The sequence below is a fragment of the Suricata suricatta genome, chromosome 17 (assembly GCF_006229205.1).
Source record: "Suricata suricatta isolate VVHF042 chromosome 17, meerkat_22Aug2017_6uvM2_HiC, whole genome shotgun sequence".
Taxonomy (NCBI): Eukaryota; Metazoa; Chordata; class Mammalia; order Carnivora; family Herpestidae; genus Suricata; species Suricata suricatta.
Window position 1 is genome coordinate 26557829 of NC_043716.1, and position 18677 is coordinate 26576505.

At 42.8% G+C, this 18677-nt stretch overlaps 1 protein-coding gene and 3 non-coding genes across 4 annotated transcripts in view; all 4 read left to right on the plus strand.

The window, feature by feature from the left end:
- Positions 1–2501: 2501 nt before the first annotated feature.
- Positions 2502–2665, plus strand: LOC115283133. The gene has a single exon (XR_003904941.1). It is a non-coding gene; the product is annotated as a U1 spliceosomal RNA (small nuclear RNA).
- Positions 2666–5674: 3009 nt separating this feature from the next.
- TEX14 (testis expressed 14, intercellular bridge forming factor) overlaps positions 5675–18677 on the plus strand; it is an 82008-nt gene continuing 69005 nt past the window's right edge. The window contains exon 1 of the mRNA XM_029928347.1: positions 5675–5810. Coding sequence (XP_029784207.1) covers positions 5675–5810 — 136 coding nt within the window. The remainder of the gene's footprint in view (positions 5811–18677) is intronic.
- LOC115283157 lies at positions 11205–11420 on the plus strand. The gene has a single exon (XR_003904954.1). It is a non-coding gene; the product is annotated as a small nucleolar RNA U3 (small nucleolar RNA).
- Positions 16578–16791, plus strand: LOC115283159. Its single transcript, XR_003904957.1, has one exon. It is a non-coding gene; the product is annotated as a small nucleolar RNA U3 (small nucleolar RNA).

Genomic DNA, 18677 nt, shown 5'->3' on the forward strand with positions numbered 1-18677 from the left:
AATTTTGTAGTGGAATTGTGTGTCTTTTAAATTTTTTTTAATGTTTTATTTAGTTTTGAGAAAGAGAAAAGAGTTGGAGGGAGGAGAGTCAGAGAGAGGGAAGCGGCTTCCAGGCTCTGAGCTGTCAGCACAGAGCCCCAAACGGGGCTTTAATTCATGAACCATGAGATCATGACCTGAGCTGAAGTTAGACACCTAATCAACTGAGCCATCCAGACACCCTTATGGTTTAATTTTTTAAAAACACGTTTCTGCCTTTGGGGCATCAGGTCATGATCCCACGATTCCTGAGATCGCATCCATCATCTGGCTCTACTCGGACAGCGCAGAACCTACTTGGGATTCCCTCCCCCTCTTTGCCCTTTGCCTGCTCAAATAGTCTCTCTCTCGTGTCTAAATAAATAAATAAATAAATAAATAAATAAATAAAATGTAAAAAACTTTTCTGCCTTTTCCAAATTATCTGCAAGGTACATTTATCACTATTGTAATAGTTTAAAATACCCTCAGGGTACTGGGTGTCTCAATCTGTTAAGCCTCTAACTTCGGCTTAGGTCATGATCTCTCGGGTTTTTGAGTTTTTGAGTTTGAACCCCACAACCTGCTCTGTGCTGATAACTCAGAGCCTGGAGCCTGCTTTGGATTCTGTATCAGTGTCTTTCTCCACCCCTTCCCCGCCCACACGTGCTCTCTCTCTCTCGCTCTCTCTCTCTCTCTCGCTCTCTCTCTCAAAAATAAATATTTAAAAAAATTTAATGCCCTCAAAAATGTTAAACAAAACTTTTAATTTTTTTTTAATGTTTATTTTTGAAAGAGTGCTTGTGCTTGCACACAAGAAGGGAAGGAACAGAAAGAAAAGGGAAACAGTCAGAGGAGAGCCCACAGTCAGAGGAGAGCCCCATGTAGGGCTCAGGGCTCAGACTGTGAGATCATGACCTGAGCCAAAATCAGGAGTTGGCTGCTTAATGAACGGAGCCATCCAGGCACCCCAAAGCAAAGCTTCAGCTAGCTCAGTTGGTAGAGCATGTGACTGTTGCTTTTGTAGAGTCGTTGAGTTCAAGTTGCACGTTGGGCATAGAGATTACTTTTAAAAAATGAAGGGTAGCAGAATATGCCACTCCCAAATATTCCACTTTGGCATAAGGATTCTTTTGAGCTAAAAGCACTTGAAAACAGCAGATATAAGAATGTCCTGACCTACACTTTTCTTCCTGAGATCAGGAAATAAAACTCCCATGTAAAAGATTTCCTCCTTATATCAGGGGATAAGAAATGTTCCCAGAAAAGGGGAGTCAAAACTGAGAATTTTGTACAAACCTTGTTAAAAAGTATTTATGTCTGTCTATAACCTCCCCATATATGTTACTTTTCCACAAATTGCCTCTCCTTGTTCAACCTAATATGAAAGCATTTAGTTTCGCCATTTCTTCATTTCCTTATAAGAAAGAGCTTCTGTGTCAGGTAAATTTATGTTAACTCTTTAATGCTTTTATCCTGTTAAACTGTCTATGCCAGTTTAATTCTCAGGCCCAGCCAGAGATGCTAACAGGGCAGAGGTAAAGTTTTGCCTCTCTACACCATGAAAGCCTTCAAATAAACTACAGTTGTTGCAAACACGATGGTTTTGTCCTGAGCACCTGGTCAGCAAGGGCAGAAAGGATAACATAATGTGGTATCTATTTTCCTTGTCTAAAAAGGAGGAGGAGCACTAGGTTTGTTACCAAATCCAGGTCAGATGCTGCTTCCCTTTGTGCAGAAAATTGCAGACTCAAATTTTGGCAAAGGCATCTTTGGGTCCCCAACTACACAGGGCACCTGACCCTGGAAAGTGGCGGGAGTGGAGGTGGAAAGGCTTGAGGCTGCATTTCACCTGAACGCTCTTATTCTGTCCTCACAGAAACGTTGTGAGGTAGAGGTAGCCTGGCAGTATTATTTCTTTATAATTTTGGGAAATGGAAGCTGAGAGAGACTGGGAGTATGACCTAGGACCCTAGTGGAACAGCGATTCAGACCAGCGTAACCGACTGTGTGGTCTTCCCTCTGGGCGGCAAGCCACCGCCTCCCAAACTGCCCTGTCCTACCGTGCAGAATTTAGGCTTGTGACAAATACAAACTCAGAACCTTTGCGTACCCGCGAGGGAAGGCAAGGATTTTAAAATCTTACCAGCTACACCTGTGGGTGACTGTCTTTTGAATCGTTAACGAGGAATTGCTAGAACGAATTTTTCCTTTTCTCTAACAAGCATAGTGAGTGATGTCAATAGTGACGTCAAGTGACAAGAGGCGGGCATATGGAGATGAAGGACGCGGTGGCTGCGTGTTCTAGTTCATTCTTCACGAGGCAGAATTTCCACTAAATGTCCACTGGTGTGTTCTGGTTAGTGTCATGTGAACTACACTGTAGTTTCGAATTGAAGGCCTAAAGAATTTGGAATATAATTGACCATGACTGTACAGTGTGTTGAGGACGAGGGTGAAGTACCAGGCCACTGTCACAACTCATACTTACCTGGCAGGGGAGATACCATGATCATGAAGGTGGTTTTCCCAGGGCGAGGCTCACCCATTGCACTCCGGATGTGCTGACCCCTGCGATTTCCCCAAATGTGGGAAACTCGACTGCATAATTTGTGGTAGTGGGGGACTGCGTTCGCGCTTTCCCCTGATCTAAGAGGTTGAAAAAAAAAAAGACAGAAGTGGGTCTGTTTTGTTTTCTGCCTGTTGCCTATTGCTTGGGTGGGATATTACATATTTAGCTCTGCTGTGATATTGGGTGAAAGGCTGATTTCTTAGCTCACCTTTTTAAAACTTGAATTTAAGGTGTATTTGGGTGAAACCTGTAGGTGATAGTTCCAGCTTAAGTCATGGCTTCAGGGGAGTGGCGTGGTGCTCTTAAGAAATCTGCTAAAGGAGATGCATGAAACAAGTTCTGTAATGTATGTGGACTTGGTAGTCCAGTGATTAGTATTCTAGTGTTGAGACACTGATTGGATTGTACAGAGGAACAGGAACTGTAAGGTTAAAAAGCGATTGTTACGCAACTTTTACCTTGCTTTCCTGTAGTACAAATTCCAGGCCTTGGATAGGATTTAAGGTCCACTATTCCCCAGAGACTAATTTCTGACAGTAAGTTCTGGTGGTTACTGGGAAAAAAGGCTAGATACACTAAGGGAATGAATGTTAGTGTATAAATAATCACAATCCATGCTTTAATTTTCAAGGGATGTACGTGTTCTCAAGTTTTAAGAAAAAAATAATCTTGTGACACTGAAATGGGTCTCAGGGTTTTTACTTATGTTTTATTTGAACTTCTTATGTCAAGAAGGTAGTCCTGTATTTGTGTAAATGCAATTATATAAGAAATAACTTTAGAGAGATCAAGAACCATTAAGATGACTATTAAGGGGCACCTGGTTGGCTCAGTGGGTTAAGCAATCAACTCTTGATCTCAGCTCTGGTCTTTGTTAAGTTTTTGCTGTTGTTGTTTGTTTGTTTTGTTTTTAATGTTTTTTAATTTATTTTTGAGGGAGGGAGGGAGGGAGAGAGAGAGAAAGAGATACAGAATCCAAAACAGGCTCGAGGCTCTGAGCTGTCAGCACAGAGCCTGATGCGGGGCTTGAACCCACGAATCATGAGATTATAACCTGAGCCAAAGTGGACGCTCTGCTGACTCAGGTGCCCTGAGCTCGGGCCTTGATCTGGGTCATGAGTTCAAGCCCCATCTTGGGCTCCCCAGTGTGGAACCTACTTTAAAAAGAAAAGAAAAGAAAAGAAAAGAAAGAAAGGTGGCTATCATTAAGGAAAAGGAAATAACACGTATTGGTGAGGATCTGGAAAAATCTGGGCCCTTTGTATACCTGTGATGGGAATGTAAAATGGTGAGCCGGTATAGAAAACAGTATAGCAGTTCCTCAGAAAACTAAACATGGAGTTACCACATGATACAGCAATCATACTTCTTTGGTATATACCCAGAAGAATTGAAAACGGGCACTTGGTTGGCTCAGAAGAGTATACGTCTTTTGATTTTAGGGTCATGAGTTTGAGTGCAACATTGAGTGTAGAGATTACTAGAAAAATAAATTTAGAGTTAAAAGAGAAAGAATTGAAAATGGGATTTGAAGAGAGATTTGTACACCCGTGTTCATAGCATTATTTACAATAGCCAACAGTAAAATCAACCCAAATGTCCATTGATGGATAAACAAATAAGCAAAATATTGTATATACATATAGTGAAATATTATTCACCCTTAAAAAGGAAAGAAAGTCTTACATAAGCTTCCTGGATGGTGAAAAAACCCACTGAATGTGTTAACCTTTTTGGCATTTTCTTTTGCTTCACCTCTTTTACACCCTCTGTGTCTCTCCGTACAACAGACACTTAGTTATGCCCCTGATCTGCATGTTTGCTAATTCATGTGGATGAGGATTCCCTCTCTAATCCACTGTCCACAGAGCACCAACATGATACGTCTTGTCTGGCCCTGCTAGACCAAGCATTGTGATGGCAGGGATCCAATTTTAGGTGTCTTACACAGTACCTGTCGCATTTGAGACACATGGTAGGTATACCACAAACCCTTGATTGTATATGATGGTCAGGTATGGATGCAACATGTGGAAACTTAACATTTTTCTGCACGGATCTTATTATGCATACAAACAGCTAACAACTACACAGAGCTTGATGCCAGGCACATTTCTAAGTACTTTACACATATTAGCTCATTAAGCCTCTGAGCAATCCTCTGGTTATTATTTTCTCCATTTACAGATGAAGAAATTGAGGCCTATCAAGGTTAAATAATTTTTTCAAGGTCAGAGTTAAGGAGGTGACAGGGCCAGGACCAAAGCTTCAGAGTCTGAACTGTGAACCTAACCCACTACATCCCCACACAGTAACTGCATTTGTGTACTAACCTTTCAAATAGGCTCCTAGTTAATGATGCAAAAACATGTATATTTCTAATTTTACTTCCCAGGAGTCATCACTTTTTAGACCTGGGAATTAGTGTTCAGCATATTATTTTTCAATTTCACCAGTAATATTGAGAATGAAGATTAATCTTGTAGAGTTTCAAGAGTTGTTTCCCTGACCTTGTTAATTATAAATGAAAGTCTACTGGGGCCCCTGGGTGGCTCACTCAGTTAAGCATCTGACTTTGGATCTCACGTTTCATGAGTTTGAGCCCCACATTGGGCTGTATGCTGACAGGTCAGAGCCTGGAGCCTGCTTCACATTCTGTGTCTTTCCCTGTCTGTGCCTCTCCCCTGCTTGTGCTCTCTCTCAAAAAATGAATAAACGTTTAAAAAAAATAAATGATAGTGGACAAAAGCAAAAGAAATGTGAAAGAATCGGGGCACCTGGGTGGCTCAGTCGGGTAAGCGTCTGGCTTCAGGACAGGTCATGATCTCACTGTTCATGGGTTTGAGCCCCGCATCGGGCTCTGTGTTGACAGCTCAGAGCCAGGAGCCTACTTCAGATTCTGTATCTCCCTCTCTCTCTGACCCTCCCCTGCTTGCGCTGTCTCTGTCTCTCAAAAATAATAAATAAATAAGTAAAAACATAAAAAAATAAATGCACATTAAAAAAGAAATGTGAAAGTATCTAAGTTGCTTCATTGCATTTCTGATTCGGGTAAAATAGCGTGTTGCTTTCTTTTGAAACAGGATGTCTAGGGCTGTTCATCTTCTAGTCCCCTGTCCTGTTCAACTTGGTTCCTTAAGAAATGACTCCTTGGAAGCTCAGCTTCATGAGTATGTCAAACAAGGGAACTACGTGAAAGTGAAGAAGCTTCTTAAGAAAGGTAAGCGCTGTACTGAAATTACAGAAACATCTTGGTTCACATTTTTTTTTTTAATGTGTATTTTTGGGAGAGAGAGAGCGTGAGCTGGAGGAGGGGCAGAGAAAGAGAGGGACAGAGGATCTGAAGGGGGGCTCTGTGCTGACAGCAGAGAGCCCGATGCAGAGCACAAATTCATGAATAGTGAGATCACAGGGTCTGAGCCAAGGTTGGAGGCTTAATTGACTGAGCCACCCAGGTGCCTGGGTTCACATTTCTGAATAGTGTTGAAAAGAAAACCAGGTACATCATAAAACTCTGAGTTCTAGGAGAAATTGGAAGTTAAATTTAGAGAGGAGATATTCTCTGCCAGTGCAGTCATATTGCTCAGTAGAGGTGTTAGACTGCTTTTGGACACTTTTGTTTTGTACTAAGGAACCATGAGATCTTCCAACTGTTACACTCATATTTCTCCCCAGGCCCCAGCAACCAACTTTTTTTTTTTTAATAAAGTTTTTTTTTTTTTTTATATATTTTTAAGCCATTGCCACACCCAACACACCCACTTTTAAATCTACCTGATTAACTTTTTTCTTCTTTAATCTACACCATCTAATGTGTAGCCTGTGGTGGAGTGAGGAGACCAGCTTTCATTCTTCCCTCACTTTGCTCATCCCAGGCACTTGGTGCTTTTGTTTCCAGGTTTTTTGGGTTTTTTTTTTGTTTTGTTTTTTGGTTTGCTTTCTTTTTTTCTGGATGCTATAGGCAGCTCTGCCTACAAGGCACATGAAAATAGCAAACGTAGCTCAGGCAATCTTGAAAAGAACAAACAAACACTAAGCCATACATGAACAAAACCTCTGTTGGTATTTGGCCCTCGATCTACAGATCCAGACCTGCTTTTTTTAGAATAAGTAGAAGTCCTGCTGAATTCCCCCTTTCTCTTCTTAGTATAAAGGGAGAGGCTTAGGAAGCTTGTCTCAGCTGGTTTATGAGACAGTCAGGATGACCTAATTTCTCTGCAATGTTTCTCCCATTTGCTATAGTGGCATTACTGAGGACTTCCAGAAAGGTGACTTCTAATTTTTGCAGGATCCAAGTATCCCACAAAATAATTCACTCAGAAGGTTCTAACGTTTCCCTGTATCAGCCCTAGAGTCTACAGATGACGTAGCTGACAGTGAGTTCAGTAATTTATTTGAAAGGTCCTGTTGGTTTTCCCCCTCAAAATTTTGCATTTTATTGTATAACACATTCATGTGTTTGTTAATGTAAAAATGCTATGGTATGCTATGATTCCTAGTGTCTTGTCTATCCACACTCTTCAGTGTGGGAAGCAGAGTATTAGAACATTTATTATATCTTAGACATCTGAATGTTCTGCATCTTCAAATTATTGACACTAAGCTATTAGCAAGGGAGGGGGTTGACAGCTGTAACTGGATATAAAGCAGGACTTCATCTGTGTCTGGGAATTTCATCCAAAGCCTCAGAATAGAGAACAAGGGGTGACAAGTTACCCCACAGTCTCAAATAGGGCTTCTTAGGAGATAGCCAAAATAGTCCTTGGACCTTCAACTCCATCACCCACCTCAGGCTTATCTAGGAGAAGGCGGTGGGGTAGTGGTGGGATATCAGTGGAAAAGATTCCCTAAAAGGCTTTTTTTTTTTTTTAAATTTTTTTTTAATGTTTTATTTATTTTTGATACAGAGAGAGACAGAGCATGAGAGGGGGAGGGGCAGAGAGAGAAGGAGACAAAGAACTGGAAGCAGGCTCCAGGCTCTGAGCTAGCTGTCAGCACAGAGCCTGATGCGGGGCTCGAACCCACAAACGTGAGATCTGACCTGAGCCGAAGCCGGAGGCCCAACCGACTGAGCCACCCAGGCGCCCCTAAAAGGCTTTCATAGGAATAGAAAACTGTGGCTTTTCCCCTCCTTCCCAGCTTCAAGCCAAGAGACCCTTCAGGTGAACCTCATGCAGAGAACTGTAGCACTGTCAAGCAGGATAGCTAGGAGCCTGTGTTTCAGCCTGCTGAACAGTATAGACATCAGCCCACACCAGCTGCCACCAAGGCGGTGTCAAAAGAACCTGGCATGTTACCTGGAATTTAGGGGTCAGGAGGATTTCCATCTGTCTGCTTCCTGGAGCTGCCTTTTATGGTTGGGTAAGCATGAGAAACCAGCAGTTGGATTAGCTACACTTTTACCAGTTAGTGGGGTAAATAGACTCTACAGAGGGTAGCTAAGCCAGCTAAAGGACTTCACCTATGAAGGAAGGAAGAATCCCAACAGAGAGACACTGGAGGTATAGCAAGAAGCCAGCAGGAGAGGGCACTGGCCTGCATTAGGGTGCCGTGAGGAGCAGTGGAGGAATCTGTCCCACAGAAGGGCAAGCATTGGGAGGAGGCTAAAAGCTACAAGGGAGATCAGCTAAGTTTGAAGGCCTTACCCCTTGTCATCTCTTTGATCCTCCCACTCCAGCCCAGGAACTGCCAGAAGCAGCCTTGAAATCAGAGGAGTGGAAGAGCAAGGAAGAGGGTTTGATTTCAATAGGACAGGACAATTTATTATCTGAAATGAGAATGTACTTGAAGGCCTCAAAGTGACTTAAAGACTATGGAATCTAGGGTGCCTGGATGGCTCAGTGGGTTAAGCATCCAGTTCTTGATATCAGCTCAGGTCATGATCTCACAAAGTAAGAACGAGGCCCAGGTTATCAGCACAGAGCCTGCTTGGGATTCTCTCTCTCCCTCTCTCTGCCCCTCCCCCTGAGCTTGCACTCTCTCTCTCCTCTCTCTCAAAATAAATAAACATTTAAAAAGAAAGAATCTGCCTGAGATGCCTCTTTTGAGAGGGAAAAGGAGAGCCAACCAAAAAAGCATACTTGAGGGCAGTAAAAGGGGAAGAATTGTTTCCTGATTGTGTCCTACTCAGTTCAGCCCATTCAGAAGACCAGTTATATAGATTATATGAGTTCTAAACCCCAAAACATGAGTTCCTAACCTCAACCCAGACTTTATTCATTTTTTATTACATGTATATTAATTGAGCCTTGGGGTTAGAACACCAAGGACAGACGTATGACCTTGCCTTCCAGGAGTATAATCCAGCAGAAGAAACAGATAGGAGTTAGCACGGAGCAAGGTGGGCAGGAGGCAAAGAAGTAGCAGGTACATCTCAGCCTCCTTGCCTGGGGAGTAGTCAAGGGAAACCTCTTAGAGGAAGCTATATTTAGGCCAGGACCTTAATGAAGAAAAGAAGTTGAGTTGGGGGTACCTGGCTAGTTCAGTTGGTGGGGTACGTGAAGGTGTAGAGATTATTTTTTTTAAAGTTTATTTAATTTTGAGAGAGAGAAAGAGAGACAGAATGTGAATAGGGGAGGGGCAGAGAGAGAGGGAGACACAGAATCCGAAGCAGGCTCCAGGCTCTGAGCTGTTAGCACAGAGCCTGACGCGGGGCTCAGACTCACAGACTGCGAGATCATGACCTGAGCCAAAGTCGGTCACTTAACCAACTGAGCCACCCAGGCACCCCGAGGTTACTTTAAAAACATGAAATCTTTGGGGCGCTTGGGTGGCTCAGTCAGTTAAGCGTCCAGCTTCAGCTCAGGTCCTGATCTTGCAGTTTGCAAGTTCCAGAGCTGCATCGAGCTCTGTGCTGACAGCTCAGAGCTTGGACCCTGCTTCGGATTCTATGTCTCCCTCTCTCTTTTGCCCCTCCCTTACTTGTGCTGTTTCTGGAAAAAAAGAAAAAATAAATAAACATTTTTTTAAATGACATCTTAAAATAGAATGTACTAGAATGATAGACCCATATACAGTCGGAGAATCTGCTCTGAGGAGGCCAAGGAATGGGGGCGCCTGGATGACTCAATCGGTTAAGCATCTGACTTCGGCCCAGGTCATCTGATCTTGCAGTTTATAGGTTTTAGCTTGATATGGGGCTCTGTGCTGACAGTTTGGAGCCTGCTTGGGATTCTCTCTCTATCCCTCCCCCACTTGTGCTCTCTGTCTCTCTCAAAATAAATAAAACAAAAAATTAAAACAAAAATAAGAAGCCACGGTATGGCATGGATGGTAAGAGGGTCCCCAGAAAGGTTGGAGGAATGGAGAATGGAAAAGTATAAGATGTAGAAGGGCTGAGACCAGAGATGGGCCCTTGAGTGGAAGTGAACTGGAAAGTACTTTATAATTTCTGTATATAAGGACGAATCTGAAACCGGGCAATGTGTCTCAGACCTGGCCAGATTGCCCAAACTGAACCTTTAAGAACAAATTTAAGTACAGAGCTGTCTCTGAGGAGATACTGTTAGAAGTGGTTAGATGAGATGAATCTGATGGTCTTATTCGTCATGGTAGTGTGAAGCACTGAAAAATGTGGTTGGTTTAGAAAACCATGGGCATGTCCACATGGCATTGTGCTTCCTAGCATCCTGGAAGATATGGGGCAGAAACATTTTACAACAGAGAGTTAAGTGATGAAAACAGTTAACACACATTCATATATAAGGTGTGTTCTTTGAGGAGGAACTGGGACTAACTTTTGCCACAGTAAATAAGTAGGCTGCTTCTGAGATTTATATACAAACCAGGAAGGCAAATCATTCAGTACTGAACTTTGAGGGATGATGTATTTAGTCCTTTATTAGAGAAATTAATTTGATTGGAGATTAGACCTCCTGAGGAAGATCACTATGGCCTACCAGAAAGAATCCAGACTTAATTTAGTTCCAGACATACCTAGGTTCAACAGTGGTTCCCCCAGCTATGTAACTGATGTTATAGTCTGCATCTGTAGGAACGAGAAAATAATGACACCTTTCTTCAGTTGTTTAGAAGATGAAATGAAACAGCGGATTAAAATGCCTGTCCATCAAGTACGCATTCAACAAATCATCGTGGTTCTGATTATTATTATGGGGTAACAGAAGTGTACACCGGTTCTTATTCTACCTCTGTCTCCTCTCTGCTTCTTCCCCCCCTTCTCTCTCAAGGCAAAGGAAACCTGGCCTTCTCAAGTCAGCGGACTTTCCTAGCAAGCAAGAGGGAGTCCAACGCTGACCAGTGGCCTAAGCCGCGTTTTCTTAGCCTATAGTGGGGCGGCGCAACCCGACAGGAATCCAGTTGGCGCCTGGTGCAGTGGGCGGGGTAATACAGTTCCTTCTGGTTTGGAGTCAGAAGCATACAGCGTGTGATTGGCTGCTAGGAAGCCGCATGTTAATAAGGCTTGTTACTGTTTTAAGTGTTTCTGGAAGATTACTAGGCAAAAACTGGCATTTTGAACTTTGTTATTTGACTGAATTATTATGAAATAGAAAATAAAATGTGTCTAAGTAGGCAAATGAATTGACAAAAATGTCACCATGACTAACAAGTAGGTGGCTCTCATAGACCTGACAGAAGCAGGGGTTTTAGCACTAAGACTATACTTTCAGGGATCATTTCTATAGTTCGTTACTAGAGAAGCTTCTCTGAACGTGTAGAGTACCCGAAACCACGAGGAGGAGGTGCAGTGTCCCTTCCTGAGCGTGAAGCCGACTTTGGGCGTTGTTTCGTGCAGTTGCCTTTTGTCATTGATGATCGTTCTCCCTCTCTTTTTAGAGGAGGAAGAGGGAAGGGATGCCGTCTGAGTGGTTTCTTTCTGGTGACTGGGAGTAAGAAAGTAGTTTTGGTCTTAACCCGTTGTTATTGGGTTTTTTAATAACATTCTGTGTTTATTGTTTGTGCAGTGGTATGTGAACAGCGGTAAGGGGGCAGGTTTAGTGAACAGCGGTAAGGGGGCAGGTTTAGGGTTTCCGTAGGGTCATCTTTTGGGTCTTGTGCTAACAACTCAGTCTAAAGTCTGCTGCGAGTTCTAGGCCTCTTTCTGACTCTTTGCTCAAGTTCAGCAGTGTTTCTCTGCGTTAAATAGAAGAAAATTTAGAACTTTTTTTTAGTGAAATGTTGAAATTGCCCAGCTATTTCTTAGAGTACCCAAATTTTAGATTTCTCTTATTTTCTGGGGTTTTTAAATTTTAGCACTGAGTTTTGTTAAATGTTTTTAGTTCTGTATATTTTAGTTTTCAGGTTTTTTTTAATCCTTTATTTATTTTTGAGAGAGACTGAGAAAGCGACAGCATGAGCAGGGAAGGGTCAGAGAGAGGGAGACAGAATCTGAATCAGGCTCCAGGTTCTGAGCTGTCTGCATAGAGCCTGACAGAGCCTGACAGAGCCCCACGGCGGCTTGAGCCTAAGAACTGTGAGATCATGACCTGAGCCAAAATCAGACGCTTAAAATCGACTGAGCCACCCAGGCGGCCCTCAAGAGTATTTTTTAAAGAGTTGTAATTGACCTAAACGTTTCTATAAGATGTCCTGTATTTGTCTATATTGCAAAATGACAACCAGAGTAAATTTTTTTTGTGATGAGCACTGTTTTTGTTTTTTTAGTTAAGGAATTTAAGTAATCTCTACACCCAAGGTGGGGCTCAAACTCAGGACACTGAGATCAAGAGGACATGCTCTACCCTGCTTTACTCCCTGGGCCACCCAGGTGCCCCATGATGAGCCCTTTTAAGGGATTATACTGTTAAGGGCTCTTGGGTGGCTCCGAAGGCTTCCAGCCCCCTCATCAGGCTCAAGCCCCCTCACCAGGCTCGATGCTGACTCGGGAGCCTGCTTGGGATTCTCTCTCTCTCCCTTTCTCTGCCTCTCTCCTGCTTGTTCTCTCTCTCCCCAAATAAATAAAATTTTATTTTTTTAAGTAAGAAAAAAAGAACACTTCCTGGGGCACCTGCCTGGTTCAATTGGAGGAGCAGGTGACTCTTGATATCAGAGTCTGGAGTTTGACCCCACATGGAATGTAGAAATTACTTAAGTAAATAAAGCTTTAAAATGATCTTGGCAGTTTGTGAGTTTGAGCCCACATGGAGCCTGCTTAGGATTCTCCCCCTCCTCCCTCTCTGCCCTTTCCCTGCTGTTGCTCACTCTCTCAAAATTAATTTTAATTTTCCATTTTTAAAGTTATTTATTTATTTTGAGAGAGAGAGGGAGAAAAGAGCTCGGAAGGGGCATAAAGAAAGGGAGAGAGAATCCCAAGCAGGCTCTGCACCGTCAGCATGGAGCCCAATGTGGGGCTCGAGCTCCTGAACCCTGAGGTCACGAGCTATGCCAAGTCTGATGCTTGAACAAGTGAGCCATCTAGGCACCCCAACTTAAAAAAAAAAAAGTACCAAAAAAAAAAGTTTGAAAGGGAACGTGGTCTCTGCTTGGGGAATGGATTAGAGAAGGGCAATGGTGAGTATAGGCGAAGCCCTGTGCATCTGAAAGATGACCACTTGACCAGCGAGGGAGGTGGTCGTGCTGAAGAAAAGTGGAGGAGTTTGAGAGGTGTCTGGGGGTTAAATCACCAGCCTTATGACAGGTTGGTGTGAAGGAACTTGTCAGAGATGACCCTTGTTTTCTGGTTTGTGCTCCTGGTCGGGTGGACAGGATACCATCACCAAGGCAGGAAACTGGAAGAGGCCTAGTTTTAGGGAGCAGACAGAGTAGTTTAGTCATGTTGAGTTCAAGTGGCTTTTGAGACATTCAGTTCAAGATGTCAGTCAACTAGATGTCAGGTAGGTAGATCTATAGTTGGGGTCTAGTGTCTATTATGTGCTGCAGGCAAGTCAGACCTCTTGGATTGAATCCTGGTGTGGCATTGTCTCTAACCAAACATAAGTTTCTTAAGTTCTGTGTGCCTCCATTTCTTTGTCTGTAAAACAGAGGTAATAACAGTGACTCCCCTCATAGCAGTATTGTAGATATTAAATAAAGTAATTTGAGAATATCAGAGTTAGAAGGGACTACCAAAGCAGGTTACATTAGTCCAATTCCTTATCTTATTTCAACATTTTATAGTTAAAGGGTTATGTTTCTTTTTCTCTCCCCTCCCCCTTTATCCCACTGTCTGGTAACCAGAAGTGGGGTGTTTCTGTGTGTGTGTGTACATCACATGAGTGTGAGATATGCATGGCCAAGTCTCAGCTTCCTCCAGGGAGGTCTACCTTTGAGTACCCATTTTGATGACTCGCTAGATCTACTGAAGAGGAACTGCCTTTAGCAATCTCCCTGAGGGCAGGAGTTTGGGGTGTCATTTTCTTTTTGATCTGTCACAGAGTTGCTCAGTACTGTTCACTGGGCAAACAATACATGGCTGTTGTCTGTCGGGAAATGGCCAGAAGGCCTTCCGGATACAGGCTGTATTCTTAGCCTTTTCGCTTCTGGTGTGTAAGCCAACTCCCATCAGTGGTTCATTCCCAGCCACCCTTTCTCACGAATGACAGCCCTATGATTCGCTTATTTAGCATTTGTAAGAAATACCTACAAATGATGTGTCACTGCTCCTCAGTGCACTTGGATTCCCTCTTTTTTCCCTTTGCAACTTCTGTACACCCTATGTAACTCCCCAGTACTTCTGCTTACTTCTCTTCTTATAGGTTTACTTTAGTCAGGTCAGTTTATAATTTTTTAATGGTTTTTATTTATTTCTGAGAGACAGACACAGTATGAGCAGGAGAGGGTCAGAGATAGAGGGAAACACAGATTCCGAAGCAGGCTCCAGGCTCTGAGCTAGCTGTCAGCACAGAGCCCGATGCGGGGCTGGAACCCACAAACCGCCAGATCATGACCTGAGCCGAAGCCGAATGCTTAACCGACTGAGCCACCCAGGCACACTTTTAGTCAGGTCAGTTTAATACGTTTTACCTAGTTCTAGTCTTAGGCAAAACACAAAGAGCTGCTCATGTGAGTTACATGGAAGGAAATAAAGGTTTACAAGATATAGAAAAGTAGAATGTCAGTGCTCAAGGCAGCAGGAGGCAGCCTTGTAGCCTTGGTGAGCCACTTAACATTTTGTTCTGTTTCCTCAAACTCTTAGAATTATTTCCAAGAATAAATGGGATGGTCTGTGAAATGGTTTAGTGGAAGTTCTGGAGCATCTTAAAGTAGTGGAGAAACAACAGGGGTTTTTTGGTTTGTTTTTTTGTTTTTGCTTTTTGTTTCTTTTTTAACAAATAAGAGAAATCATATTTAAGTCTGGGTTTTTTTGGGGGAAGGGTAGAGGTTTGTAACCTGTCACTCATCTGGCAAGTTATTTTATTTATTTAAAAAAATTTTTTTTAATGTTTTTTATTTATTTTTGAGAGAGAGACACACAGCTTGAGCAGGGGAGGGTCAGAGAGAGAGAGGGAGACACAGAATCGGAAGCAGGCTCCAGGCTCTGAGCTAGCTGTCAGCACAGAGCCTGATGCGGGGCTTGAACCCACGAACCATGAGATCATGACCTGAGTTGAAGTCAGACGCTTAACCAACTGAGCCACCCAGGTGCCCCTATTTATTCAATTTATTTTTATTTTTATTTTTTAATAGTTTATTGTCAAATTGGTTTCCATATAACACCCAGTGCTTCTCCCCACAAGTGCCCCCAACCATGACCATCACCCCCTGCCTCCCTCCCCCTCGCCCTTCAGTCCATGGTTCGTTTTCAGTATTCAGTAGTCTCCCTTGATCTGTGTCCTTACTCTCCCCCACTCTCTTTCCCCCTTCCTCTCCCCATGGTCCCCTGCCAGGTCTCTCCTGTTAGACCTATGAATGCAAACATATGATATCTGTACTTCTCTGCCTGACTTATTTCGCTTAGCATGACACCCTCAAGGTCCATCCACTTTGCTACAAATGGCCTTATTTCATTCTTCCTCATTGCAACATAGTACTCCATTGTATATATATATACCACATCTTCTTGATGCACATTTAGGCTCTTTCCATGATTTGGCTATTGTAATAATCTAGGACTTATTTAGGTTGAGGGGCAGTTGGGTAGCTCAGTTGGTTAAGTGTCCCACTCTTGGTTTCAGCTCAGGTCTCGATCTCAGCATGATGAGGTCAAGCCCTGCATTGTGCTCCCGGGAGCCTACTTAAAAAAAAAAAAAAGACTTATTTAGGTGGATTTATTTATTTATTTATTTATTTATACTGAGTTGCACCAAAAAGAAAATGAAAAATAAGCTGTGATTTGTCTAGAGAGACCTGATCATATGTATAACAAAGGTGATACAATTTAAGATTTAAAAAATTCAAACAATACAAAAATCGACAAAATTACTAATTGAGGTAGACCTCTCCTTCCCTAAAGCCCCCAAAGTAACCACCCTACAGTTGTTACTTTTTTCCTAAGTTAAAAAAAAAAAAAATTGGAGGGGGAAAAAATAGTTTTTCAAAGTAAACTAATACATTCCCCATTTAAGACTGGCATGGATGCATTGTTTTGAAAAGCTACCCAGGTGAGTCTGGTAAGTGCCCCTCAGGTTCACACTCAAGTGAGTAACCAGCAGCCTGTCTGAAAGTAACAATGTCAAATTAACCTACCAATTAGCTTTTGAAATTCTGGGTCTAAAATAGAGGTTTTAAAAAAAAAAAAAATCCCACCCACACCAGCATGTCATACTTGAGATGCAAATATTAGTTGGCGCCGCCCACGCACCCTTGTCCTCAGCTAGTCTGGAAGTGCTTGTGTTTAGAGTCAGAAAGACAAGAGCTTCTGATTGGCTGTCAATCCGTAATAGGTTAATTAAAAACTAAAAGTCTTAGCTTCTTAAAGAAAAAAACTCGTAAGAGTATTCAAAAACATTTTTAAAGGTAGTGTATAAAATAACACTTTGGAAATATGTTTATGTGATAGTTCTAAAAAAGGAGGAATGTAGAAAAATGTCGCCGTCAGCGAAAAGTGGGCGCCTGCTATGGACCCAGCAGAGGCTAGGCGCTAAGGGTTAAGACTATACTTTCAGGGATCATTTCTATAGTTCGTTACTAGAGAAGCTTCTCTGAACGTGTAGAGTACCCGAAACCACGAGGAGGAGGTGCAGTGTCCCTTCCTGAGCGTGAAGCCGACTTTGGGCGTTGTTTCGTGCAGCTACCTTTTGTCATTGATGATCGTTCTCCTCCTCTTTTAGAGGAGAAGAGGGAAGGGATACCGTCTGAGTGGTTTCCGGAGATATGATTGTTAAGGACAGAGGTACTTGTTCTCCTTTGGTGGTTGTGGTGAGGTTGAGCTAGGCTCTTCCCACTTGAAGTAGCAGCTGTGGATTCTGACTTTGCTATCACAAGTTACTTAACTCTTGTGTGAAGCTTCTTCTCAGTTACTTCTAAGCTGCTTTATTTTTTTTATTTTGAGATAAAGTGGGAGTCAGAGGTGAGAGTAGAGACAGGGGGACCTAGAACCTAAAATGGGCTCTAGGCTCCTGTAAGATGCCAAGTTGAGAGATTTGTCTTAGCATTAATAGAGCTGGAGATAGTTTTTTGCCATCCTAAAGTTAGTAGAGTGGTATCAAGAGAATGACTTTAATTCCTTGTGTAGTTTAAGGTCACTGACACTGTGTTGGCAATTCAATTGTTGTAGGGGCTGAGTTGCCAGTGTGAGGCCGGGTTACGCACCTTCTGCATTTATCTACTTAGGAGAGTGATGGTGGTGGTGATTGAGAGCAAATTGACCAGATGTGAAAGATATTTGAGTAATATTGGCAGAATTTGGGGGCTTGGCATGAGTGAGAGAGGCTAGTAAGGATAATTTTCAGGGGCACCTGGGTGGCTCAGTTAATGATTAAGCATCCGATTTTTGCCCAGGTCATGGTCTCATAGTTTGTGAGTTCGAATCCTGTGTTGGGGTTGGTGCTGGTAGTTTAGATCCTGGAGCCTGTTTCAGATTCTGTGTCTCCCTCTCTCTCTCTCTCTTCCCCTCCCACACTCGTACTCTGTTTCTCAAAAACATTTAAAAAGATTTTTTAAAATAAAGGATAATTTTCAGCTTTTATGGCTTGAGCAAATGGGTTCCTTGTGTTAGATGAGTTAAGTGGAGGAAGAACTGAATTAGGTAGGGCAGTGGGATGGAAATGATAGAGTTCCCTTCAGGATACATTTAGGAGAGATTTCTGACCATTAACAGATAAATACAATGAGGGGCAGCCAGACATATAGAAGGGAAACCAGATGAGAGTGCTTGACCAAAGCCAAGGAAGGGGAGTGGGGACAGAGAAGTGTGTAGAAAGCAGATGAAAGTTCAAGATGCAGATGGGAAGGTATCCAGGGTATTTAATGGTGACTTTCTTGGTCTTGTGATAAACTGTTTTGGGATGGGCTGATCATTGAAAGGTGGAAGGGCTTGCCACTCATTGGTATAAAGAGCTCCTGGAAGAAAATCAAGCTGTGATAGAGATTATAGGGGTAGATATGCATTTAGCTGTGGGCTAAGGAGGGGTGAAGGGTGGGGGTGGAAGGATATGGGATATAGATAGGATTTACTTAAAGATGGGAGAACAAGTCTGAGTTCAAATGGAAAGATTGGGTAGAGCAGGAGAAATTGAAATTTAGGAGAGAGCAGCTCTCAGTCGGCAGCCAGAGTTCATGGGAAGTGCAGATGTAGGTGGTTTGTCCCTGGCGTGAGACCACACTGAGGGTTTTTCAACTGATAGTTTCAAGTTCAGTACCAAGTGTGGGGCAAAATTGTTGAGGTAGGCTAAGGAGAGTTGAGAATAAAGAAGAGTTGAAAATAAAGAAGGAATGAAGGGTATTTGGCTGGCCTAGTTGGTAGACATGAGACTCTTGATCTCAGGATTGTGAGTTCAGGCCGCACATTGAATGTAGAGATTACATAATAAAACCTTAAATTTTTGTTTTACTGTTTATTTATTTTTAAGAGAGACAGGGACAGAGTGTGAGTGGGAGAGGGGCAGAGAGAGAGAGGGAGACACAGAATCCGAAGCAGGCTCCAGGCTCTGAGCTGTTAGCACAGAGCCTGATGCAGGGCTCAAACTCATGAACTGTGAGATCCTGACCCGAGCCAAAGTCAGATGCCTGACTAACCGAGCCATCCAGG